At 47.4% G+C, this 25,383-nt stretch overlaps 9 protein-coding genes across 10 annotated transcripts; 5 read left to right on the top strand and 4 right to left on the bottom strand.

Moving 5' to 3' along the window:
* Positions 1-675: 675 nt before the first annotated feature.
* On the top strand, positions 676-1,332 carry E1B28_012867 (uncharacterized protein; the record flags this gene model as incomplete). Its single annotated transcript, XM_043158024.1, has 1 exon — positions 676-1,332. One exon carries the CDS (start codon positions 676-678, stop codon positions 1,330-1,332), a length of 657 nt encoding a protein of 218 aa, XP_043005394.1.
* Positions 1,333-1,611: 279 nt separating this feature from the next.
* On the top strand, positions 1,612-3,495 carry E1B28_012866 (uncharacterized protein; the record flags this gene model as incomplete). The annotated part of the gene is made up of 5 exons (XM_043158023.1): positions 1,612-1,622; positions 1,729-2,252; positions 2,404-2,502; positions 2,555-2,638; positions 2,690-3,495. The coding sequence occupies 5 exons, from the start codon at positions 1,612-1,614 to the stop codon at positions 3,493-3,495; spliced, it is 1,524 nt and encodes a 507-aa protein (XP_043005393.1).
* Positions 3,496-4,496: 1,001 nt separating this feature from the next.
* On the bottom strand, positions 4,497-4,878 carry E1B28_012865 (uncharacterized protein; the record flags this gene model as incomplete). Its single annotated transcript, XM_043158022.1, has 2 exons — positions 4,497-4,790; positions 4,858-4,878. The coding sequence occupies 2 exons, from the start codon at positions 4,876-4,878 to the stop codon at positions 4,497-4,499; spliced, it is 315 nt and encodes a 104-aa protein (XP_043005392.1).
* Positions 4,879-7,342: 2,464 nt separating this feature from the next.
* E1B28_012864 (uncharacterized protein) lies at positions 7,343-7,728 on the top strand (the record flags this gene model as incomplete). Its single annotated transcript, XM_043158021.1, has 2 exons — positions 7,343-7,363; positions 7,435-7,728. 2 exons carry the CDS (start codon positions 7,343-7,345, stop codon positions 7,726-7,728), a joined length of 315 nt encoding a protein of 104 aa, XP_043005391.1.
* Positions 7,729-9,116: 1,388 nt separating this feature from the next.
* On the top strand, positions 9,117-11,916 carry E1B28_012863 (uncharacterized protein). Its single transcript, XM_043158020.1, has 10 exons — positions 9,117-9,317; positions 9,368-9,428; positions 9,486-9,573; positions 9,649-9,813; positions 9,875-10,018; positions 10,074-10,687; positions 10,760-10,786; positions 10,854-10,928; positions 10,994-11,118; positions 11,173-11,916. The coding sequence occupies exons 1-10, from the start codon at positions 9,165-9,167 to the stop codon at positions 11,347-11,349; spliced, it is 1,629 nt and encodes a 542-aa protein (XP_043005390.1). The 5' UTR covers positions 9,117-9,164; the 3' UTR covers positions 11,350-11,916.
* A 915-nt stretch (positions 11,917-12,831) lies between these two features.
* Positions 12,832-15,518, top strand: E1B28_012862 (uncharacterized protein). The gene is made up of 4 exons (XM_043158019.1): positions 12,832-13,100; positions 13,159-13,253; positions 13,314-13,888; positions 13,946-15,518. Exons 1-4 carry the CDS (start codon positions 12,984-12,986, stop codon positions 15,172-15,174), a joined length of 2,016 nt encoding a protein of 671 aa, XP_043005389.1. The 5' UTR covers positions 12,832-12,983; the 3' UTR covers positions 15,175-15,518.
* A 263-nt stretch (positions 15,519-15,781) lies between these two features.
* On the bottom strand, positions 15,782-18,199 carry E1B28_012861 (uncharacterized protein). 2 transcript variants are annotated; one of them, XM_043158017.1, is made up of 10 exons: positions 18,031-18,199; positions 17,918-17,978; positions 17,774-17,861; positions 17,553-17,717; positions 17,348-17,491; positions 16,678-17,291; positions 16,575-16,601; positions 16,441-16,515; positions 16,256-16,380; positions 15,782-16,192 (listed from the first exon to the last, which is right to left on the bottom strand). In XM_043158017.1, the coding sequence occupies exons 1-10, from the start codon at positions 18,178-18,180 to the stop codon at positions 16,016-16,018; spliced, it is 1,626 nt and encodes a 541-aa protein (XP_043005387.1). In that variant the 5' UTR covers positions 18,181-18,199; the 3' UTR covers positions 15,782-16,015. The 2 variants fall into 2 exon arrangements, with proteins under 2 accessions (XP_043005387.1, XP_043005388.1); XM_043158018.1 differs by having other exon boundaries at positions 17,774-17,978.
* Positions 18,200-19,710: 1,511 nt separating this feature from the next.
* E1B28_012860 (uncharacterized protein) lies at positions 19,711-22,223 on the bottom strand (the record flags this gene model as incomplete). Its single annotated transcript, XM_043158016.1, has 5 exons — positions 19,711-20,348; positions 20,407-21,225; positions 21,277-21,360; positions 21,413-21,511; positions 21,566-22,223. The coding sequence occupies 5 exons, from the start codon at positions 22,221-22,223 to the stop codon at positions 19,711-19,713; spliced, it is 2,298 nt and encodes a 765-aa protein (XP_043005386.1).
* A 1,005-nt stretch (positions 22,224-23,228) lies between these two features.
* On the bottom strand, positions 23,229-24,083 carry E1B28_012859 (uncharacterized protein). The gene is made up of 3 exons (XM_043158015.1): positions 23,968-24,083; positions 23,601-23,900; positions 23,229-23,540 (listed from the first exon to the last, which is right to left on the bottom strand). Exons 1-2 carry the CDS (start codon positions 23,986-23,988, stop codon positions 23,607-23,609), a joined length of 315 nt encoding a protein of 104 aa, XP_043005385.1. The 5' UTR covers positions 23,989-24,083; the 3' UTR covers positions 23,229-23,540; positions 23,601-23,606.
* Positions 24,084-25,383: the final 1,300 nt, after the last annotated feature.

Below are 25,383 nucleotides of genomic sequence, written 5' to 3'. Positions count from 1 at the left end.
ACTGACTGGAAGAGAAACGGGCTTGACCAAAATCGATGACTTTGACGGTTGTTTCGAGTTTCAAGTTTTTCGATGCGCCAAGGGGGTATGGGAAGAGACGAGTAGATATAGATATCCTCCTCCGACCATCTGTGAGTCCGGTCGGATTTGCGGAAAAAGGGATTTTCGATGATCTGATATCTATGATAGATCAATAAGTTGAAAGTGCTGGATCTCACCGGCACCTTTCATAAAGAATACCGGTCACCTGTATATTTACAACCTTTCCTCGCCAACATCCCCCAGTGCCAGTCTTCACTATTTTATTGTTGGTTATACACTCGGGTCAGGGAAGATGAGATTAGAGCTTGGTGCGTATCGTTTGCGTTTGGGGTCATTGATCAGTGAGGAAGAAGTGTTGAAGAAGTTGGGGCCTTTGCAACGATTCACGCCATAAGGTTTCGAGCTCGTGAATGATTTTGTATTGGATAAGATTTCGCCTATTGATATGGAAGGTTTCTTCGACGTGTTCGACGCAAGCCGTTGTTGCAAGATTTTTGAGCGAGTCAGCCAGAGAGCGGCCATCAGTTCTGTCAACAAGCAATCACGTGTTTAGTGACATACAAAACGCGGCTGCGCGTCTTAACTCCCACCACCGTGACCCCTCTTGTATTCCACAGTTCCGTTCTGCCACCAATGTCGGACTCACCGGCCTCTTCCTCTCGAAGTCTAGCTGCACATAGCTCATCTGACACCACATCTACCAATCCCACCTCCGACCCTCTCACACCAGCAGATGAAGCGGCCAGTAACCAAAGGACGCCGTGCGAGGGTTGTGATCGGATCCTCAATGACTTCGAAAATTTGGTCTCGGAGATGATGGATGATAACATATGGACAACACATCAGCGCACTGGTACAAGGCCATTTGTGGCGTACGACTCTCTCGACCCCAAATGGGCTGGAGGATACCTCTACCGCCATGATCTAGAATCCATTTTTTACGGGTTATTATGCCTCTGTACCAGGTACGAGGGCCCCGGAGAGCTCGTGGACGTTTCTAGAAGGCCATACAAATCCTGGTTCATTAAAGATCACAATCATGAACGACGGTCGAAAGGGGATATGATTTCCGACGGCAGAATCAATCCCACGGTCACAGCCTTTTTTCGGAGTTTTACGCCTTGGGTGACTGAGATCTACGAATGCATTCATTTAGGGCATTGGAGGAGGGCTGGGGCTTGGCGCTTCTCGGGGTTTGACGAGATAACGCTTGGAGGTCATGTTACGTATGGTGAGGTTGAGGCGATCATGTCGCACTGCGAAGGTGTTCCGCTGAAGACCCGAAATTGAAGTATTTCATGAGCGGATGTTAACGGGATAATTGGCGAATGAGTTGTGGGTTTACAAACTGTCAACAGCTGTACGATCCACAGTCATCACCACTCTATGTAGATTTTCCCAATGTTTCGGACTCCAGCTCTCCCAAAGCGTTACAGGATCAACAGCCCTGCCAGTTGCAATATGCTGGTGCTTCAGTGACCAATACTATGTATATACAATATTCTACTTGTATTGTGACTCCTTCAATATGGAAGAATTGCGATCACGTGCTTTTGTGGCGTTTCAACCATGCGTGACGCGTGAGCGATAGATTTTTCCGCTACCGCCACGATTTCTTCGACGATTTCTTCGACAATCATTCTACCAACATGAAGGACCCACATGGAACTCCCTCTCAAACACCAGTTACCCCCCTAAAGCGAAATTGGCCAAATCTCCAGTTATCTTCAGTACTCCTCTCAGCGATAAAGCAGCGAGTCACCAAAGGGCTGACCTTTATTCACCTGGCACTCAGTTCGTTACCCTCAATGTGGACGACGTCAATGTGCATATAGAGGACTGTAATGCCTCAAAATCGATTTCATTTGAGGACTTTGCCATCAAAATCCTTGGGATACCGGTCGATTGGAAAAATAGCTGGTTGACAAGGCTTAAACCCGCTTTGGAGTTGGACGAATGGTCGAAGTATAAAGAGGCTTGGTATAAAGAGTCTCACGAAAAAGGGCTCTACGAACCTTTCTCACAGTTGTGTAACAAGGTTATCGCCACCATAACCGGAGGACAGGATAACATGAACTCGTTGGTGGTGTACCTGCATGACGAGGCGTTTCAAATCGGTTACGCGAGACGCCCCCCCGACACCGCTGTTACTCTCTGGGGATGGGCGGTGAAGGTTGGGGGCATGATAGACGACAAGAAGATCTTCGCAGGTTTTGATGAGAAGGGATACAAGAAGATCTTTTGGGAGCAGATCCGAATGTTTTTGGAGATAAAAAAATACTTCGAACGGTAGAACATTGGGTGATTGTGAGTGATTACGTCGATATCATTTCCCTCTGACTGACTGTTAAAAACTTTCAGTTCTTTCCGCAAACTTAGTGAAGAAGCCTTCGAAAGGAGAAAGCTCTGAGGTCGCTTCTGGCGTTGGTTCTTCCTCTGGTTCGAAAAAGCGCGCTCTTGGTTAGTTTTCATCTCCTCTGATATCCATCTAACGCTAGAGTTTCTCCAACAGCTTTGACGACGTTCGCTCAACATTCCACCCAAGGAAGCAAAACACGGAAGAAACAGAGGAATTCTAAATCTTCCCATACTGTTGGTGAGTTCGCAAATCTGTCGCCGCGAAACACTCAAGGGACGCTCCTTTTAGTTGAACCACGTTCGGCTGCTTCAGCTAATGAAAAACGATTGGTAGGCAAACCACCAAAAGATAACAATAACCCTGGCCATGTTCGGTTGCAATGCGCTGGTTACGCCCTCGAGATGTTAACGAGCGGTCGTGTTCGTTCCCATTCGTTTGGAATGCTTGTTGATGGGCCCAATATTCAGCTTCAATATTATGATCGCTCCATGATTGTCAAGACATATGGGATCTGCCTATCTGACAAGGATGAGCGACAATTGTTTATAGCTGCCCTCTACCGCTTTACTCAGTTCACTCCAGTGGAATGGGGTATTTTGTTACACGGCGACGAGGAAAATCCTGAGACGTGGTTAAGGACGAAGACTCCGACGCCGAAAAAACCGGGAAGACATCGAGAAACGATCTGTTCGCGGGGATGGAATTTGTACTCAAAAAGAAAGATACGGAGAAACGCATTCGATTCGTTCGCCTCATATTCCGCAGTCACAGAACATGGTCGTGGTACGATTGTAGCGGAGGCCGAGTGCATTTGCGGAAATGGTGGGTGTCATTGTGATTGGAAGGGGTCCTTGGTAGTGAAGATCAGCTTCCCGGCCACTGGCACATGTAAGGAGTTCGAGTTGATCGAAGAAGTTCTCCATCGCGCCACAGAACTTGGACATACATGGGTCCGAAAACATCTTCCGCGTATATTGTGGTCTCAAGTCATTCCTTTTGGTGAAGACAGTCCACAAGCGCGACTAGCGGAACTCTTCCCTAAGTACGGAAAGGCTTGTGTTCAATACGAAGGACGGTGGTTCCTCCACGTTTGACCAGGAGACGCTTGGAGGCCATTTTAACTATACTGGCGTTGAGGCGATCATTTCTAGCTTCAAAGGTGTTCCACTGAAGAAGCGAATCAAAGATGAACCGATTCACAAACAGATATTGAGAGAATGATCACGGTGATAATTGGTAATTTTACGACAGTTTTATGTATTCATAGACATTTACGACGATGTATCATTCTTCTAGATATTCTCGACGTTTTCGACTCCTCAAACCTGTATCCCGAATTTTACTCTATCGGTCGTGGTCTGATAGAAGTTGCCTTCCACAGACTGGTCAAGAGTTAAAAGCTACCCGGTCCCATTCTGTTTTTGCATAGCGGATGTGGATTATCGGTCGTTCTCCATGCCTCCATATCGTCGCCATTCTGGTTCTTGTTCGTATTTGGAAACTTGAATTAGCGAAATGGTAGACTAGACTCTTGTTTCCAAGCTGTCGCGGGGTCTAAGGGTTCGCCGGAGGAATATGGACTGGCGTATACGGTGGACAGCTCGGTCGACTCACCCACAACTCACCCACGTCGACCGACCGACCTCGACCTTGAGGTCAGGCTACCAAGTTTTTTTAAAAATCTCTGTATAGTTATGTTGATATAGTCTACCAGCGAGTCGTGATGAGGCGCCAATTTCAGCAAAATTACATTGTCCTTCCGACCTAGTGTCGTAGATATTTCTCAGATTTTGAACTACAGGATAAAGGTCTGGTAATTACTACCCCATCTCCTGTGTTCGTTACGCGAACCATAGAGTCTCCGAAGTCTCCAACTCCAGATCTGCAGTCAAATCCGAGTTATACCATCATGTCGGGGTGGGAAGGGCGTGTCGATAACAGTCGAGGCAAGGGGTGAGGGTGTCCTTATACAACGAATAATCCGATACCGTTTGGTTTCCGAGTTGTCTGAGAGATGCAATGCGAACTCCTGGCCACACTATCAGCATACCGCAGAAATATTGAGTAGGAGAAACACAAGCCAACTCACTCATTATTAGGCCTTTTTGACCTGCTTGATCTCGACGTTGGAGAACGAACGGAACGTCACATAGGTCGTCACGTTCCTGAGGTCGACATAGAACCCGACACGTTTGTTGTTGTCGTCCTTGAAGGCGATCACCTCCCAGCCATGGTTCGAACGGTCCCATTTGGCGTGAGCGTCATCTTCAAAGGACGCAGAGATGACAAACCAACTATCGTTACCAGAGTTGTGGCTTAGCTTGGAGACGAAGGTTTGCATGTTGTCGCCTGATTCGTTACGGATGTAGACGATACCGGCTCCCATGAACTGGAGTATGAACAAGCATATAGTCAGTGGGACAGAGGGAGGGGCTATAATATAGGAGGAACATCACCTTAGTAGTGTCGAGACTCATTTTAGTAGTAATTGAGAAGTTGTCAAGTTATGAAGGTGCTTGAGTAGTAGTTTGGATGATGGAGAGACTCTGGGGTGTAGAGCGCACCTTTTATACCTTTGTGGCTTTCTAAGGCTCTGTTCAGAGCCCTTCCAAAGGGAAACAAGCAGCTTTCTGTCAACTTGAGATTCCATCCTTCAGTCAACAGCCAGAACTCCCGACTCCATTAGTAGCGGTCATCCTACCATAGAACGATGTCATGACTGAGAAGTTTGTAACGGTACCCTGCGTGGATCGATCGTGTATATCTGGCTGTTCTCCACCTCCTTCCAGACGGATAAAACATTCGGCGGTGGGAGGTGCAGTCGTGCTGCCACGTAGAAGTTAGAACGGTGTCGGAACTGTGGAGATACTCTGACGGAATAGTCCCTCCTTGTTTCCTGCCTTTGTAAACTGCGAGAATGGAGCGTCATATATGCCACGACGATCGTGAATGCAGGTATGAACAAGAACCGAAAACACAGGGTGCGATTCGGAAGGGTGAAAATCCGGTTTTGGGGTGACTTGAGGTAGTGGTTCCGCTTTTGCCGTGACTGAATTGACTGGAGCGACTGAATCGCAACCGGACAGAATGTCCTCGCACGTTACTTTGAGAGCACTTTCTCGAAGGCCTTCAACCAAGTCAGTATAAACTTCTCTTAGGGTGACCCATTCACACTCAACTGTCCCTATTCCATATCACATTCAATCCCTACATCCTCCTTCCGTGAGCTTGTTAAGTCGTTTCATCCTGAACGAGTTGGACTTGTAGACTGCTGAGATGGACGACTGGTAAACTGCGAGATTGTTGTAACTTAGAGCATGCAACGAAACACGCTCTCGTCACCAAGATGGAGAGGTGGCTAACACTGTCAACTGTGATACATGGGTGAGGTATAGCGTAACACAGGTGTTTTGCGTCGAAATTTACGCTAACATTTTGACAAATTTTGCATAAAAACATCCTTATCCTTATATTATGGGAGAAGTGTCGCGATTATCTTGAAAAAATGATCTATGCGACAGGACCGGGGTAAATTAAAGCGGAGATCGAAATTTCCTGCGTGCACGACAATGTCCCCTCCCTTTGAGCTACAGTAACGTAGTATTTTTCATGTTCCTGTTTATTTATTCCTACTGTTATCTGACATGCATCTATACTTCAACTGTTATGAGATGTAACTTTTATATTCCCACACACTTTTTTGGTAATAATTTGTAATCTCTCACTGTCTCCTCTCCCCTTCTCTAACTGTACTGTTTTTCCACAGGTTACAGGTTTTTCTGTGCATGGGACAGGGAGGGAATGGGGTAGGCCACCCTGTACAAAGTTCTGTACACAGTACAAGTCCTCCACCTGCTATTTATGTCACCCACTATACAACATGTACTGATTTGGCACAGAATACTTTCCCCATGGGTTTGTACCTGTAAAATGGGATAGAGCATGGCCATACCTGCAGATAGGGAAGTTGGAACAGCACGGGTTGGTGGGTTTTCCTGTGCATGGGATGGGGCTGGAATGGATTAGTCACCCTGTACAAGTCCCATACCCACCATACTTTTTTCCATGGGTAACGGGTAGGACAGGTGTAATTACGCCTCTGACACAGAATGTTCACAGAACAGGTCATGTGATATGAATACAGTGGGCCAAGGGACACAAACTTTCCCCCCATGGGTGATTCATGCTGTTCACTACCTGCAGAACTCCTACAGAGCACAAGTAAGCAGGTGTATAAACATGCAAAAAAACTCGGCACAAAGGGCCGGGTCATAAGCTTGTCATGTGACTACATAAGGGCAGGAGGGCACACATATGAAAAAATTAAAAGAACATTCGAGGTTCATTCTTTCCACATCGGTATAACGAAGCAATAACGTCCTTTTACCGGCACTGGCCCACCATCTCAGCACAACTTCTCCTGTTCGGATGCACAAAAGATCTACTCCATCGGTTTTTTTAGGAAGTGGTTGAGCACGCGTATGAAAAAAGAACATTCGAGGTTCATTCTTTCCACATCAGTATGACGAAGCGATAACGTCCTTTTACCGGCACTAGCCCACCATCTCAGCACAACTTCTCTCCCGTTCGGGTGCACAAATGATCCACCCAAGCAGGATACCTCCACAGTTCCGACACCGTTCTAACTTCTATGTGGCAGCACGACTGCACCTCCCACCGCCGAATATTTTATCAGTTATGACATCGTTCTATTTGGTAGTACGCCTGCCACTCAAGTTGACTGTTAAAATGTCCAGAGTTTCGGCTTCTGACTGAAGGATGGAATCTCAAGCCGCTTGTTTCTCTTTGGAAGCGCTCTGAACGGAGCCTTAGAAGGCCAAAAAGGTATAAAAGGTGCGCTGTACACCCCAGAGTATCCCCATCATCCAAACTACTACTCAAGCACCTTCATAACTTGACAACTTCTCAATCACTACTAAAATGAGTCTCGACGCTACTAAGGTGATGTTCCTCCTATATTATAGCCCCTCCCTCTGTCCCTCTGTCCCACTGACTATATGTTCATACTCCAGTTCATGGGCGCCGGTATCGTCTACATTCGTAACGAATCAGGCGACAACATGCAAACTTTCGTCTCCAAGCTAAGCCACAACTCTGGTAACGATAGTTGGTTTGTCATCTCTGCGTCCTTTGAAGATGACGCTCACGCCAAATGGGACCGCTCAAACCACGGCTGGGAGGTGATCGCCTTCAAGGACGACAACAACAGACGTGTCGGGTTCTATGTCGACCTCAGGAACGTGACGACCTATGTGACGTTCCGGTCATTCTCCAACGTCGAGATCAAGCAGGTCAAAAAGGCCTAATAACGGGTGAGTTGACTTGTGTTTCTCCTACTCAATATTTCTGCGGTATGCTGATAGTGTGGCCAGGAGTTCGTATTGCATCTCTCAGACAACTCGGAAACCAAACGGTATCGGATTATTCGTTGTATAAGGACACCCTCACCCCTTGCCTTGACTGTTATCGACATGCCCTTCCCACCCCAACATGATGGTATAACTCGGATTTGACTGCAGATCTGGAGTTGAAGACTTCGGAGAGTCCACGATCGTGAGGTTCAAGTAGCGAACGCTGGACAACATATTATAGCGTGGTAGAAAGGATGCGCACTTGTAGTTTAGAATCTGAGATATATCTACGGTAGAGAAGGACAGTTTAAATTTTTCTACTGAAACTTGATCACTTTACAAATGCGGGTTCTTGAATTTTGGAAGAATATCCACTTCATGAAGTGTAGGACAGCTCCAAAACCCGCGAGCTGTTTTTATTTTACCAAGCTCCAATGTAGAACGTCACTCGGGCCAATTCCGGGGTTGCGCTACTTGGGTGAGGAGAGGTACGTTTACCCGGACGACAGATTATGCAAGTCGGATAAGAAACAACTTGAAGACGTCAAGGTTTCTATATCTACGTCGTATCTGATGTGGAAAGGTCGATAGAAATCCGGATAGACCTACTTCCACGTAGGGTACGTCAACACCGCCTTGAGTCCTGTTGATGGATATAACCACATGTTTGGGAGTCCGAGGAATTTAAATTTCTGTTCGTATGCGCAAGAACGGTTTTCAAACGAGTACCGACGTTGCCTCGCGTTTGGCAGGTCGTCTTACCGTTGTTTAATTTGCACAAAATCCCAACTACCTGGCTACTTCGTGGGCCAGTTGTCAACCACCCCACATTTTTTATATAGGCGATATCTATAGGACAGCTGTCGGATACCGGAATAAAAAAGTTGCTGTCGGCGCCCTTCGATTCTGCGTAAGGAATATGTTGCCGCAGGTTGGGATGGTTGTTCAGTGTCTGTTCCAGTTCATGCTGTCAGGCAATAAGGGTGGGTTACGTTGAGAGGGTGAACGAACATCTGTTGAGTCCCTTGATATCATCTGGGTAGGCTGTAGCTGAAGGTCGTCGGAGAGGAAAACCTGCCTCGGACAATCGTTCTCAAATGGTTCTCATAGCTGTTTTTGGTCGTTGCGCCAGGTAGCCATGTCAATTTCTGAGCTATTCATGTAGGTTGCGATCAACGCTGAATTTTGTCGCGTTTTGTCGCTGAGGGGTCGGCGATGGGACGGGAAGGTTGGGAAAGTATCGTGAAGGTTCTTCAAGGCTATTAAATAATTTGTGTTAACCACGTGCACGTGCGGTAAAACGGTAAAATCAACGCTTCCCTGAAAGCTGTGCGACGAGAAGCATTAACTTACTTTTTCTCCTTCTACCCACGCCTAGGTCACCCTCTCTCATGGCAGACGAAACGTCTCCTCTACTCGCTGAAAACGAGTCCCCGCAGAATAATGGTTCAATACACGCACCTTCAGATGACAATATCAATAATGGCTCGGAAGCTGAAGCAGGAGAGACGGCCCGGAAACAAACCGTAAATCCGATATGGGTCGTACGCAACTTCTCTACTTGTAATTAATCAAGCCCTGATGGACTATTCAGGTCGCGCCAATGAGCATTGGAGTCTTTCTATCCGCTATGGATCAAACCGTTATCGTTGCTTGTGGGTCCACTTAAGTGGCCGTCGAAATCCACAAAAAAGCCTGAAGTCGTTTTGCAGCCTACGCCGCTATAGGAAATGAACTGAAGCAACTCCAAAAAACAAGTTGGATAGCGGCTAGTTATATGTTGACTGTCACCGCTTTTCAGTGCGTTGTCCTTTTTCTTTTTCTTCACGCTGTAACACACTCAACTCATTGACATCGAAATTGAAAACAACACAGACCTCTGTACGGAAAACTAAGCGACATATTTGGAAGAAAAACATGTTTGCTATTCGCATATTGTGTGTTTGGAATCGGATCTCTTCTTTGCGGACTATCACAAACCATGGATCAACTCATATTATCTCGAGCGCTTGCTGGTATTGGAGGGGGTGGTATGCCTACGTGTGTTCTCTAGCCCTTCCCGAGACGTTCCGCCCGTTTACTCAAAAGCTTCTCATGATAGCATCACAACCATAATCATGTCCGATGTGGTTACTCTCCGGTCGAGAGGAACCTGGCAAGGCGTTTTGAACGTCATCTTCTCCATCGGTTCAATGACCGGCGCGCCCTTGGGAGGGTATTTAGCAGATACAATCGGTTGGAGATGGTACTTGTTCCATTTTTCACCCACTTAACGCTCAAACTAACCGTTTCAACGCCAGGGCATTTATCATCCAGTTCCCAGCTATCATCCTAGCCTTCATCGCTGCCCTCTTCGCTCTCCACCTACCCCCACATCCAACGTCAGATTTAAAATCCAAACTCAAACGAATAGATTTCGGAGGCGCTCTCTCACTCATCGTCTTCATCTTCTTTTTCCTCTACGGTCTCGAACGTGGTGGGAATATAGGATGGAACGACCGTTATACGATCGGAGCTTTAGCTGCTTCTGGGGTATCGTTCCTAGGGTTTGGGATTATTGAAATGTCATTAGCCAGAGAGCCCTTCGCGCCAAAGAGGATAATCTTCAACCGAAGTTTAATTGCCAGCTACCTCGCCAACTTCTTCGGTATTGCGAGTCAGATTGGCCTCATCTTCCAAGTTTCGCTGTATGTTCAAGCGGTATTTGAGTTTTCTGCCGCAGGTGCTGGATCTGTGCTCTTGCCTGGGATTTTGGGAGCTGTTCCGGGGAGTGTGATTGGGGGTTTGGTGATTCAGAGTACGGGGAGGTATTGGTTGGTGACTGTTGTGGCGTATGGAATGCAGACTTTGGGGATTTGTGTGGTTACGTTGGGATCTGGAGTTGTGGGTAGTTCCGTTATTGGTATTTGTGTTGGTAAGGTTTTTTTTTCTTTTTCCTTTTGGTGGTGCTTTTTCTGGTGGTTACTTATGGATTGTTTGTTTGTAGGACTTGGGATAGCTGGATTTGGGATTGGTTCGTGGAATTTTCTGTTTCTCTGTTTCACTTACTCGGATTGACGGACGGTTGCGACCTGCTTTAGGTGGAGGAACGACGACTAGTCTTGTTGCGCTGATTTCAAATGCAGGAGAGGAAGATCAAGCGATAGCTACTGCAGGTTCGTCATCGTGTTTGAAGTGTTCCCTCACCACCTCCCCGATTTTCTCATTTTTTCCCCAACAGTCTCCTACCTCTTCCGATCGTTGGGATATGTTGTCGGTCTGTCTGTCGGGAGCACCGTTCTTCAAGGTACACTCAGGAAATTGCTTAGAAGAAGGCTTGTAGGAGGTGGCGTGGACGTGGATGAGGTATGGGTTACGGGTTATGCTGTCTGAATCCTCTGACCACCCCCACCGAAATAGGTTGTCCGAAAAGTCCGCGAATCTTTAGAATACCTCGGGAATTTAGATTCAGAAACGCGGGAGGTGGTGAAACGGTCGTATGAGGATGCGATACAGAATACGATGTGGGTGTCTTTGGGACTTGCGGGGTGTGCGTTTTTGTGTTCGGTGTTTATTAAGGAGAAGAGGTTGAAGTAGAAGTAGATGGTGGTGGGAGGGAAGGGAAAGGCGAAGACTCGCATGGATCTCCTCGGAGTGCCCATCCCTTCATTCACCGTTCCTCTTGGGCTCCGAGGATGAGATCATCACCTATGCCGCATTGCAGAAAAAGGATTTTTACACAAATCGGTTCCTTTGTATGGCCTTCGGGGTGAAAGTTGTAAGTACTGTATGTATTGCGCCAGCATAGCCTTTTTACTTTCGGAGACCCCCTCTCCCTTTATTCCCTTACTACTTGCCACGAATTATGTTCTAACTTGAAATTGCGTGTGCCGGTGTGTCTGGAAGCAGACTCGGGGCTAGGGCGTAGAGGGAATCGTGGGTTTTCCGTTATTGATTGCCTAGACGCTTCTAGCCAGGACACCAAAGTTACCATGCTGCAGCACGACGCACCTTGGCACTTCCACTGTGGACCCAGGGTTCCTGGCATATGCATTCACCCACAGTTCAAATTCCTTACTCTCGGTCCTCGGAAGAGCTTGGGAAAACATTAATGAAGTATATGATGGTGATAGTGTCAGGGAGAACCGAAGAGTGAATATTGAGGACATCGTTTTCCATCAAAAATAACTTGTACGGATTTATATATAGTATAGTTTCTTTATAGCATGATTAACGTACATCTCGATAGGACTCATCACATATATATCTATTTCCCCTGACTGCAGTGCATAGGTGGGTGCGAACCGGGACGCCGTCAATATACTTTGACGCTTCACGCTGAACAGGTCCGCTGTACATGTACCGGTGTCATCCACGAGTAAAAGACTGCTCGAGAAGCGCTCTAGGACGCTCGACTGTAGTAGCCCTTCGAACTTGGTAGTAGTGTTCTGTCAAAGCTGAAACGTTGATCTCTTCCTGGACATTACTTGTCAGGGTGACATGACGATTACTGTAGAGCGGGTGATGCGTTATTGCGACCCATGGGGAAGTCAGCAGTAGTACGGTAGCAGCCTCAAGTCTGGGGAGGATGTTTGGCGGCAAGGGATGCTTTGAAACACACGTAGGGGTCTATCGCCGTTCCGCAGCACATAGATTCTGTACTTCCAGCGCAAAGTTCACGTTCATTTTATAAGACGTGGGTTTGATGCGATCACCAACGCGGTTTTGTGTCAATTTTCTGTCATCACGCCTTGAGGTTCGGGTTCCATCATTCAACTTGAAGTCATGAAGTGGATCGACGTCCCTGCTTTGCAGTTTAAGCATACCGAAGGTCTGGTTGACCCTTGGTAGCTGGAGGATTATGCAACGTCCGAGCTGGGTTCGGCGGCGGAGATTCATGGCCGTGTTGTACGTTGTGCTGAGCGAAGAACTCGTGCCGAGAACACGGACACAGGAAACCTGCGAGTTGCCAAAAATAGACAGTATTTGGTAATTATGCTCCGGGATCGGCAGGTGTCATGGTAAGCGATGGCCGGAGCTGGAAAATAAATAGAACGGGCTGTCCGCTTGAGCTTATTCCTGGCCTTCACTCAACCACCACCACCACACCACCACCGTCCTCTTTTTTCCCCTCTTCCCCTTCCTCCTCTAGACTTATCAATCAACTTGTCTGCAAAGTCAATCCACTCTTTACATAACTTTACCCTCTATCTTTATAACGACTTATTGATATGTTCTCGCATAAATCGCTGCTCGCCCTTGGGCTGGCAGCCGCCTCGTCTTCCACTCTCGCTGCTACAGCAGGCTCCTTTGTCGATGCAGGAAATACGATGGTCAGCGCTATGATGGTGAATATTCTCTGTTGAACCGCTCGTTGTCAACCCTCGCTTACACCGCTTTTTCTAGATGTTTGTTGGCAACGACGAGAAAGTCTACATTATCGACAAGGCGGAGGGAAACCCAGCTCAGATAAACGGTCATCCAGCGTGGGGTGCTGTTTGGTGAGTTTACGCGAGCTTTGGGCTGGAACTCGTTCTCACCCTATTTCTGTTTTTTTTTAGGGATATGAATACCCACAAGGTAGATCTCATGGACATCAAGACCAACGTCTTCTGCGCTTCTGGAATGCATTTACCAAATGGCTCCTACGCAACCTTTGGTGGCAACGGTGCAATCGGTCCCGGTGGCAATATTGGATCAGTCAAAAATCCTGGCGGTGCCTCTGGCTCTTACGATGCAACCTACCAGAACTACGATGGTTCCAAATCCATTCGTCTCCTCAATCCATGCACATCGAAAGATGACTTCTCGTCTTCCAACTGCCAGTGGTTCGACAACCCCGACGTTCTCTCAATGCAGAAACAACGATGGTACTCCGCCGCCGAGCCCCTCGGTGACGGAACTATCGCTCTCATAGGAGGTTTCGTCAATGGTGGTTATATAAACCGAAACTATCCAAACACCGACCCAGCGTACGAAGGTGGTGCTGCTGAACCTACCTATGAATTCTACCCTGCCAACGGTAAAAAGGCCGAGGTCATGCAGTTCATGATCAAGACATCTGGTCTCAATTCCTACGCCCACACATTCCTCATGCCTTCTGGTAAGATGTTAGTCCAGGCCAACGTTTCGACTAGTAAGTTTTTTGCTTTCAATTGACGGATTCTCCGTTATCTAATTCATTGTATCTCAGTGCTTTGGGATCCCGCAACCAACACCGAGACACCCCTTCCTGACATGCCTGGTGGCGTCGCTCGTGTCTATCCTGCCTCGGGTGCTGTCGCCATGCTCCCTCTTACCCCCGCCAACAACTACAACCCTACAGTCATCTTCTGTGGTGGTTCGGACATGCCTGATGAAGCTTGGGGTGACTATGCCAACCCAAAAATCAACACATGGGACTATCCCGCATCTAATGACTGTCAGCGAATTACACCTGAGCCTCTCGACGGATCTGCACCCGTGTATGTGAAGGATGACAACATGCTCGAGACTCGTACCATGGGTCAATTCATCATTCTCCCCACTGGAAAGCTCCTCGTCGTCAACGGTGGTCTCAACGGTACTGCCGGTTATGCTGAACATACTGGTCAGACCCCTCTGTACGGTGACATGCCCTACGGAATGTCTCTGGCATCAGGACCTGTTGGCACTCCCGCGATTTACGATCCTGACGCCCAACTAGGAAACCGATGGTCGAACGCCGGTTTGGCCACCTCCTCTATCGCACGTCTCTACCACTCCTCTGCTATCCTCCTCCCCGACGGTTCTGTCCTCATCGCTGGATCGAACCCTAATGTCGACTACAACGCCACCACCGTTTTCCCAACCGAGTACCGTGCGGAGCTTTTCTATCCTTCTTACTTCTCGGCCACCACTCGTCCTCAGCCATCGGGTATTCCCAAAACTTTAACGTACGGTGGTAAACCCTTTGACATCACTATCCCTGCCAGCTCTTATTCTGGTGGCAGTAACGACGCTGCTAAGAACACCACTGTTGTCGTTTTACGACCTGGATGGACTACACATGCGATGAACATGGGACAACGGTACCTCCAGCTGAACACTACTTATTCTGTCAATGATGACGGTTCTATCACGATCCACTGTTCTCAGATGCCACCCAATGCCAACATATTCCAACCCGGACCTGCATGGGTGTATGTCAACGTGAACGGTGTTCCTTCGAAAGGAACGTTTGTGATTGTTGGATCTGGGAATATTGAGAAACAGCAACTTTTGGAAGTTGGGGCTTTACCTGCGAGTCAGACGAATGATAAGGCTAAAGGGTCTGCTGATGGGTCGACTACGTCTGCTGGTGGTGGTAATGGGAAGGGCAAGAATGGAGCGGTGAGGAAGGGGAGTGTTGTTGGGGTTTTGGGATCTGTTGTTGTTGGAGCTGTTGTTGCTCTTTTACTGTGAGCGGTGGTATCGTTTAGAAGAGGGGTACTACTAGTACTATGGATGGGTCGGTTCTTTTGGGATTCGTAAGCAGGTCGATTATTTTGTTTTTTAATGGACAGGTGAATTAGGACTTTTCTTTTCTTCTTTTGAATACTCTTCTCTCGTTTTTTTTTTACATAAATCCTCCTTGCGTATGTTACGTTTTCAGGAGTTTTTTTTCTACTTGTTTTGTTGACTTGTTTGAATGGAATCGGAAGTGCCGCCATACATTATATTCTTTTGCCCCTCTTGTTGTGTGCCCCTCTGGATGGGGTTTAAATTGGGATGGAAACCAGGAACCAGGTTCGAGGATAATAGACGACTGACACACTGGACAGTGACAGATACTCGTGGAACGCGGAGTATTCAGTCAATGAAGATCTTACAATATATGGCTAACCGGGTCCACCGGCGTCAACATTCAAGTGTTGAAAATCCAGGTTTTATCCGATGAGTGACTTGTATTGACTCCAATGTCCCTACATCCTCTGCGTATACATAATGAATCATCTCCCAACATCCTTGCGTCGAGCTCGAGGCTAGTCCACACTGACGCACACAATTTCAGGTTGAAAACACAATTCGTGGTAAGTAGTAAGGGAGCAAAGGGAGAGAGGGCGGTCTCCGATAGTAAAAAAGCTATGTTGGCGCAATACATGTACATACAGTACTTACAACTTTCACCCCCGAAGGCCATATGCATACAAAGAAACCGATTTTGTACAAGTCCTTTTTTCTCCAACGCGGCGTATAACGCCGCCTCGGAGCCCAGGTCCGATGCGGGTCTTCTTCCTTTCCCTTCCCTCCCCACCGTCTATATCTACTTCAACCTCTTCTCCTTAATAAACACCGAACACAAAAACGCACACCCCGCAAGTCCCAAAGACACCCACATCGTATTCTGTATTGCATCTTCATACGACCGTTTCACCACCTCCCGCATTTCTGAATCTAAATTCCCGAGGTTTTCCAAAGATTCGCGGACTTTTCGTACAACCTGTTTGGGGTGGGGTGGTCAGAAAGGGTAACCCATAACAGCCCATAATCCATATGTACACACCTCATCCACATCAACGTCACCTCCTACAAGTCTTCTTCTGAGCATCTTCCGGAGTGTATCTTGAAGAACGGTGCTCCCGACGGACAGACCGACAACATATCCCAACGACCGGAAGAGATAGGAGACTGTTGGAAAAATAATGAGAAAATCGGGGAGGTGGGAACACTTCAAACACGACGACCAACCTGCAGTAGCTATCGCTTGATCTTCCTTTCCTGCGTTTGAAATCAAAGCAACAAGACTGGTCGTCGTTCCTCCACCTAAAGCAGGCCGGGTTCAATCCAAATAAGTGAAACAGAGAAACAGAAATTCCACGAACCACTCCCAAATCCAGCTATCCCAAGTCCTACAAAAAAAGAGGAAAAAACAATCCGTAAGTAATAAACCCCAAATAAGCAACTCCAAAAAGGGATAACCCTTACCAACACAAATGCCAATAATGGAAGCACCCACAACTCCAGATCCCAACGTAACCACACAAGTACCCAAAACCTGCAATCCATACGCCACAACAGTCACTAACCAATACCTCCCCGTACTCTGAATCACCAAACCCCCAATCACACTCCCCGAAACGCCTCCCAAGATCCCAGGTAAGAGCACAGACCCAGCACCTGCGGCAGAAAACTCGAATACCGCTTGAACGTACAACGAGATTTGGAAGATGAGGCCAATCTGACTCGCAATACCGAAGAAGTTGGCGAGGTAGCTGGCGATTAAACTTCGGTTGAAGATTATCCTCTTTGGCGCGAAGGGTTCTCTGGCTAATGACATTTCAATAATCCCGAACCCTAGGAACGATACCCCAGAAGCAGCTAAAGCTCCGAGCGTATAACGGTCATTCCATCCTATATTCCCACCACGTTCGAGACCGTAGAGGAAAAAGACGATGAAGACGATGAGGGAGAGAGCGCCTCCGAAATCTATTCGTTTGAGTTTGGATTTTAAATCTGACGTCGGATGTGGGGGTAGGTGGAGGGCGAGAAGGGCAGCGATGAAGGCTAGGATGATAGATGGGAACTGCATGATGAATGCCCTAACGTTGAAACCCTTAGTTTGGGCGTTAAGTTGGTGGAAAATAGAACAAGGTACCATCTCCAACCGATTGTATCTGCTAAATACCCTCCCAAGGGCGCACCGATCATCGAGCCCACGGAGAAGATGATATTCAAAACGCCTTGCCAGGTTCCTCTCGACCGAAGAGTAACGACATCGGACAAGATTATGGTTGTGATGCTATTACGAAAAGCTTTTGAGTAAATGAACGGAACGTCTCGAGAACGGCTAGAGAACATACGGAGGCAGACCACCCCCTCCAATACCAGCAAGCGCTCGAGATAATATGAGTTGATCCATAGTTTGTGATAGACCACATAAAAGAGATCCGATTCCAAAGACACAATATGCGAATAGCAAACATGTTTTTCTTCCAAATATGTCGCTTAGTTTTCCGTACAGAGGTCTGTGTTGTTTTCAATTTCAACGGGTGCTGTTAAGAAAAAGAAACAGGACACGGACTGAAAAGCGGTGACAGTCAACATATAACTAGCCGCTATCCAACTTGTTTTTTGGAGTTGCTTCAGTTCATTTCCAATAGCGGCGTAGGCTGCAAAACGACTTCAGGCTTTTTTGTGGATTTCGACGGCCACTGAGTGGACCCACAAGCAACGATGATGGTTTGATCCATGGCGGATAGAAAGATTCCAATGCTCATTGGCGCGACCTGAATAGTCCATCAGGGCTTGAGGGTTAGAGAAGTTGAAGGCAGAACGTACGACCCATAACGGATTTATGGTTTGTTTCCCTGTCTCTCCTGCTTCAACTTCCGAGCCATTATTGTTATTGTCATCTGAAGGCGCGTGTATTGAACCATTATTCTGCGGGGACTCGTTTTCAGCGAGTAGAGGAGACGTTTCGTCTGCCATGAGAGAGGGTAGGAGCTGCTTCTCGTCACACAGCTTTCAGGGCAGCGTTAATTTTACCGTTTTACCGCACGTGCACGCAACACAACTATCGAGGAACGTAACAAAAGCTCACACTTTCCCCCTCCCATCGCCCACTCCTCAAATTCAGCGTTGATCACAATACAACCTCTATCAACAGTTCAGAACTTCACATGACCACCTGGCACAACCGCCAAAAACAACTACGAGAACCATGGCCGAGGCAGATTTTCCTCTCCGGCGACTCCAGCTATGGGTTCCAGATGAAATCAAGGGACTCAACAGATGTTCGTTCACTCTCCCAACACTACCAACCCTTATTGCCCGACAGCGTGAACTCGAACAGACACTGAGCAACCATCCCAACCGGCAACATATTCATTTCGCAGAATCGAAGGGTGGCGGCCGACAGTAACTTTATCCCGACAGCTGTCCCGTTGCCCATCTGTTGTTGGGATGGAAACCAGGAAACCAGGTTCGGACGATGTGACAGATACTCACCGTCGCTGGTGGTGGAACCTTCAATCATTGAAGAGTTTAGACGGCAACCCAGTCCAGCGGCCTCAGTGTTCAAGCGTTCGGCTATTACCAAAATCAATCCGTCGTTCCACGTATGGATTGCACGACTGGGAAATCCAGTTTTATCCGATGAGTGACTTGTATTGACTTAAATGACCCTACATCCCCCCATGGCCATACATATGCATGTTCGAGGAGTTGCGAATATTGGGAAAATCTACTATACACAATGCATCGAGGTTCCGTACCGCGTGGACGTTAGTAAGGCTCTTTCGGATATACGACGCGATTACTGGAAAAGAGATCGCACAGATCGAGCTCAGATTCACAGATGCTCACTTACAGCACGTTTGAAACTTGGAGCTCCTGTTAGGAATGGAAACCAGGTTCGAGTCCTAACAGCTCGAAACATATAAATCGGACGACGTGACAGATAGTTCAAGTTTGCCACCGTGACTGACGATGAAGACGGCGCTTCACCACGAGTTAATAGACTATACGATATAGCTATATAGAAAAAATAATCTTGGTAGCCTGACTTCAAGGTTGAGGTCGGTCGACAGCGTGTACATCGGTCCATATACCTCCAGCGAACCCTTAGGCCTTAGACCCCACGGCAGCTTGGAAACAATCTAGTCTCTAGTCTCTCATTTCGCTAATTCAAGTCTCAAATACAAACAAGTTGAACCAGAATGGCGACGATATGAAGGTAAGGAGAACGATCGATAACCCACATCCGCTTTGCAAAAACAGAATGGGACCGGGTAGCTTTTAACTCCTGACCAGTCTGTGGAAGGCAACTTCTGTAAGCAGGGACAGCAACTTCTATCCGACAACGACCCATAGAGTAAAATTCGGGATACAGGTTTGAGGAGTCGAAAACATTGAGAATATCTAGAATAATGAGAATAATGATACATCGTCGTAAATGTCTATGAATACATAAAACTGTCGTAAATCCACCAATTATCGCCGTGATCATCCTCTCATTATCTATGTGTGAATCGGTTCATCTCGCTTCTTCAGCGTAACACCTTTGAAGCTAGACATAATCGCCTCAACGCTAGTATAGGTAAAATGTCCTCCAAGCGTCTCCTGGTCAAACGTCGAGGAACCATCATCTTTCGATTCGAATAAACTTCTGTCCATCCGTCCTGCAAAGATGCATTTGTGGATCCCGGTCACCCAAGACCTAAAGTCTTCAAAAAACTCGGTCAGTGCAGGTTTGATTTTGCCTTGGGTGATCAGTTCCTTTTTTGAGCGTCGTACACATTTATAATCTCCAATAAACCAGGATTCGTATTGAAGTTCGTCAGAAGCGTCTACAAGCTGTCCGGGACCCTTATACCGCGAACAAAGGCATAACAATCCGTAAAAAATGGATTCTAGATCATGGCGGTAAAGGTGTCCTCCAGTCCATTTGGGATCAAAGAGGTCATGTGCCATGAACGGCTGCGTACCAGTCCGCTGAGTTGAGGAAGCCTTACTCTTTTCCATAACCCTCGAAGACAAGTCGAAGTCGTTAAGGACACCAAAAACTTCCCTGGTCACTGGATCTCGCCAGAACATCATGTTACTCAAACTGATGTCCCGGTGCAAGATTTTCGCAACCTGATACACCCAATTATGACCTAAAACCAGTATCAGTTCAGAAATAACGATAAAGTGGGTCATGAATTGAGTTCGTACATTGCAATATATCGTAGAAGACCTGAGCAAATTCTTCTGGCGTCTCCAACTCATGAATAGGTTGAAGTTTTTCCTGCACGATGACGCAAGCATATCGTTTCTTGTACTCATTAGGGAAGAGTTTCGCTAGTTGCACTTGTGGACTGTCTTCACCAAAAGGAATGACTTGAGACGACAAGATACGCGGAAGATGCCGTCGGGCCCACATATGTCCAAGTTCCGTCGCGCGAAGGAGAGCTTCTTCGATCAATTCGAACTCCTTACATCTGCCAGTGGTGGGGAAGCTGATTTTCACTACCAAGGGCCCGTTCCAATCACATTCACTTCCACCGTTTCCGCATATGCACTCGGCCTCCGCTACAATCGTACCACGACCAATGAGTCCGTGACTGCGGAATATGAGACGAACGAGTCGAATGTGTTTCTTCGCATCTTTCTTTTTGAGTACAAATTCCATCCCAGCGAACGGATCATTTCCACATGTCTTTCCGGCTTTTTCGTTATCGTCGTCATCTTTAACACATGTTTCTGGATTTTCGTCGTCGCCATGCAACAAAATACCCCATTCCGCTGGAGTGAACTGAGTAAAGCGATAAAGGGCAGCTATAAACAATTGTCGCTCATCCTCGTCGGATAGGCAGATCCCGTATGTCTTGACAATCATGGAGCGATCATAGTATTGAAGCTGGATATTGGGCCCATCGACAAGCATTCCAAACGAATGGGAACGAACACGACCACTCGTTAACATCTCGAGGGCGTAACCAGTGCATTTCAACCGGACATGGCCGGGATTATTGTTAGGTTTTGGTGGTTCAGCTAGAAGCAGCGTCTCTAGAGTGTTTCGCGGCGACAGATTGGCAAACTCACCGACAGTATAGGTAGATTTAGAATTCCTCTGTTTCTTCTGTGTTTTGCTCCCTTGGGTGGAATGTTGAGCGAACGTCGTCAAAGCTGCTAGAGAAAATCTAGCGTTGGATAGATATGAGAGCAGATGAACACTAACCAAGAACGCGCTTCTTCAAACCAGAGGAAGAAGCAACGCCAGAAGCGACCTCAGAGCTTTCTCCTTTTGAAGGCTTCTTCACTAAGTTTGGAGAAAGGACTGGAAGTTTGCAACAGTCGGTCAAAGAATAATGATATTGACGCAACCACTTACAATCACCCAATGTTCTACCGTTCGAAGTATTTTTTATCTCCAAGAACATTCGAATCTGCTCCCATAAAATCTTCTTGTATCCCTTCTCATCAAAACCTACGAAGATCTTGTCGTCTATCCGGCCCCCGACCTTTTCCGCCCATCCCCAGAGAGTAACGGCGGTATCAGGTGAGCGTCTCGTGTAACCGATTTGAAACGCCTCGTCATGCTGGTACACCACCAACGAGTTCATGTTATCCTGTCCTCCGGCTATGGTGGCGATAACCTTGTTACACACCTGTGAGAAAGGTTCGTAGAGCCCTTTTTCGTGAGACTCTTTATACCATGCCTCTTTATACTTCGTCCATTCGTTCAACTCCAAAGCAGGTTTAAGCTTTGTCGACCAGCTATCTTTCCAATTGACCGGTATACCAAGGATTTTAATGGCAAAGTCCTCAAATGAAATCAATTTTGAGGTATTACAGTCCTCTATAAGATGCACATTGACGTCGTCCACATTGAGGGTAACGAACTGAGTGCCAGGTGAATAAAGGTCAGCCCTTTGGTGACTCGCTGCTTTATCGCTGAGAGGAGTACTGAAGATAACTGGAGATTTGGTCAACTTCGCTTTAGGTGGGGTAACTGGCTTTTGAGAGGGAGTTCCATGTGGGTCCACCATGGTGGCAGAACGAAGGTCGAAGAAATGGTGGCGGTAGCGGAAAAGCCTATCGCTCACGCGTCACGCGTGGTTGAAACGCCACAAAAGCACGTGATCGCCATTGTCCCATATTTCTTTCCCAACTCCCATCGCCGACTCCTCAGCGCTCAGGCCTCAGCGACCAAACGCGACAAATTTCAGCGTTAATCACAACCTACGTTAAAAGCTCAGAAATTGACATGGATACCTGCCAGCACAACGACCAAAAATATCTATGAGAACCATAGCCCGAGGCCGCGGCAGTCACAGATCCTCTCAGCTCCCCCCGGATGATATCAAGGTACTCAGCAGACGCCCGCTCAGTCTCTCAACGTTACCAACCCTTCATGATAATGACTGCGTGAGGAACTGGACAATCATCTCAACCTGCGACAACATACTCATTTCCAACTCATTTCCCAGAATCGAAGGGCGCCGACAGCAACTTTATACCGGTATCCGATCGCTGTGCTATGGAGACCGCCTAGATACGGAATTTTGGGGCGGTTGACACCTAGCCCACGAAGTAGCCAGGTGGTTGGGATTTCTGCAAATCAAACAACGGTAAGATGACCTGCCAAACACGAGGCAACGTCGGCACCCAATTGCAAACCGTTCTTACGAATGCGAACAAAAATCTAAACTCCTTGGACTCCCAAATAAGTGGTGGCCCTCGTTGTATCCGTCAACAAGGCTCAAGGCGGCGTTGGCGCACCCTACGTGGAAGTCTGTCTATACGGATTTCTATCGACCGTTCTACATCAGAATTTCAGAAACGACGTGGATATAGAGACCTTGACGCCTTCAAGATGTTTCTTATCCGACTTGCATATTCTGTCATCCACGTAACTGTACCACTCCTCACCCAAGAATGAGTGACGTTCGACACTGGAGCTTGGAGAGAGAGAAAAAGAGCTCCCGGGTTTCGGAGGTTGTCCTACAATCAATGAAGTGGATATTCTTCCAAAATCCAAGGACTCGCATTTGTTAACGTGACCAAGTTTCAGTTTAATTGTCCTTCTCTAGTACCATAGATATATCTCAGATTTTGAACTACAAGTTCGCACTTACTACGCTATAATATGGCTTCCAGCATTCGCTACTTGAACCTCGCGATCGTGGACTCTCCGAAGTCTTCAACTCCAGATCTGCAGTCAAATCCGAGTTATACCGTCGTGTCGGGGTAGGAAGGGCATGTCGATAACAGTCAAGGCGAGGAGTGAGGGTGTCCTGATATAGCGAATAATCCGATACCGTTTGATTTCCGAGTTGTCTGAGAGATGCTATTCGCACGAACTCCTGGCCACACTATCAGCATACCGCAGAAATGTTAAGTAGGGGAAACACAAGTAAACTCACCCGTTTTTAGGCCTTTGTGGCCTGCTTGATCTCGACGTTGGAGAACGACCGGAACGTCACATAGGTCGTCACATTCCTAAGGTCGACATAGAACCCGACACGTTTGTTGTTGTCGTCCTTGAAGGCGATCACCTCCCAGCCGTGGTTCGAACGGTCCCATTTGGCGTGGGCATCATCTTCAAAGGACGCAGAGACGACAAACCAACTATCGTTACCAGTGTTGTGGCTTAGTTTGGAGACGAAGGTTTGCATGTTGTCGCCTGATTCGTTACGGATGTAGACGATACCGGCGCCCATGAACTGGAGTATGAGCAAGCATATAGTCAGTGGGACAGAGGGAGGGGCTATAATGCAGGAGGAACATTACCTTAGTAGTGTCGAGACTCATTTTATCAGTAATTGAGAAGTTGTCAAGTTATGAAGGTGCTTGAGTAGTAGTTTGAATGATGGGGATACTCTGGGGTGTAGAGTGCACCTTTTATACCTAAGGCTCTGTTCAGAGCCCTTCCAAAGAGAAACAAGCAGCCGTTTTTGTCAACTTGAGATTCCGTCCTTCAGTCAGAAGCCAAAACTCCGGACACCTTAACAGTCAACTTGAGTGGCAGTCGTACTACCAAACAGAACGATGTCATAACTGTGAAGCTCGTAACGGTACCCTGCGTGGATCGATCGTGTATATATGGCTGTTCTCAGCCACCTTCTAGGTGGATAAAATAGCCGGCGGTGGAAGGGTGCAGTCGCGCTGCCACTTAGAAGGCTAGAATGGTGTCGGAACTGTGGAGGTACCCTGTAAATAATACGGAATAGTTCCTCCTTGTTTCCTGCTTTGTGAAATGCGAGAATGGAGCGTCATATATGCCGCGACGATCGTGAATGCAGGTATGAACAAGAACCGACACAGTGTGCGATTCGGAAGGCTGAAAATCTGGATTTGGAGTGACTTGAGGTAGTGGTCCTGCTTTTGCCGTGAGTTGACTGGAGCGACTGAATCGCAAGTGGACAGAATGTCGTTGCACGTTGATTTGAAAGCGCTTTCTCGAAGGCCTTCAACCCCGTCAGTATGCAACATTGAAAAGCTTCTCTTCCGGTGACCCATTCAAATTTCATACCCAATCGCCCCTAATCCATACATCCGATCCCTACGTCCTCCATCTGTGAGCTTGTCGAATGTTTTCGGCCTGAACGAGTTGGACTTGTGGACTGCTGAGATGGATGACTGGTAAACTGCGAGATTGCTGTACGTAAAGCATGCAACGAAACACACTCTCGTCACCAAGATGGAGAGGTGGTTGGCGCTGTCAGTGTCAGCGCGATACAGATAAACCGAACACTGACCAAACATCATGTGACTACATGAGGGCAGGCGCTGGGCGGGACCATTAGAAAGCGGTTGAGAAAGAAGAACATTAGAGGTTCATTCTTTCCACATCAGCATAACGAAGCGATAACGTTCTTTTAGTAGCTTTTACCGGCACTGGCCCACATCTCAGCACAATTTATCTCCTGTTTCGGATGCACAAAAGATCGATCCATACAGGATACCTCCACAGTTCCGACACCATTGTAACTTTCTATGTGGCAGCACGACTGAACCCTTCCACCGCCGACTATTTTATCCGCCTGGAAGGTGGTGGAGAACAGTGCACGATCGATCCACGCAGGGTACCGTTACGAGCTTCACAGTTATGACATCGTTCTGTTTGGTAGTACGACTGCCACTCAAGTTGACTGTTAAGGTGTCCGGAGTTTTGGCTTCTGACTGAAGGACGGAATCTCAAGTTGA

The sequence above is a fragment of the Marasmius oreades genome, chromosome 8, assembly GCF_018924745.1.
Source record: "Marasmius oreades isolate 03SP1 chromosome 8, whole genome shotgun sequence".
NCBI classification, from domain to species: domain Eukaryota; kingdom Fungi; phylum Basidiomycota; class Agaricomycetes; order Agaricales; family Marasmiaceae; genus Marasmius; species Marasmius oreades.
This window is presented reverse-complemented; position numbering and strand designations above follow the sequence as displayed.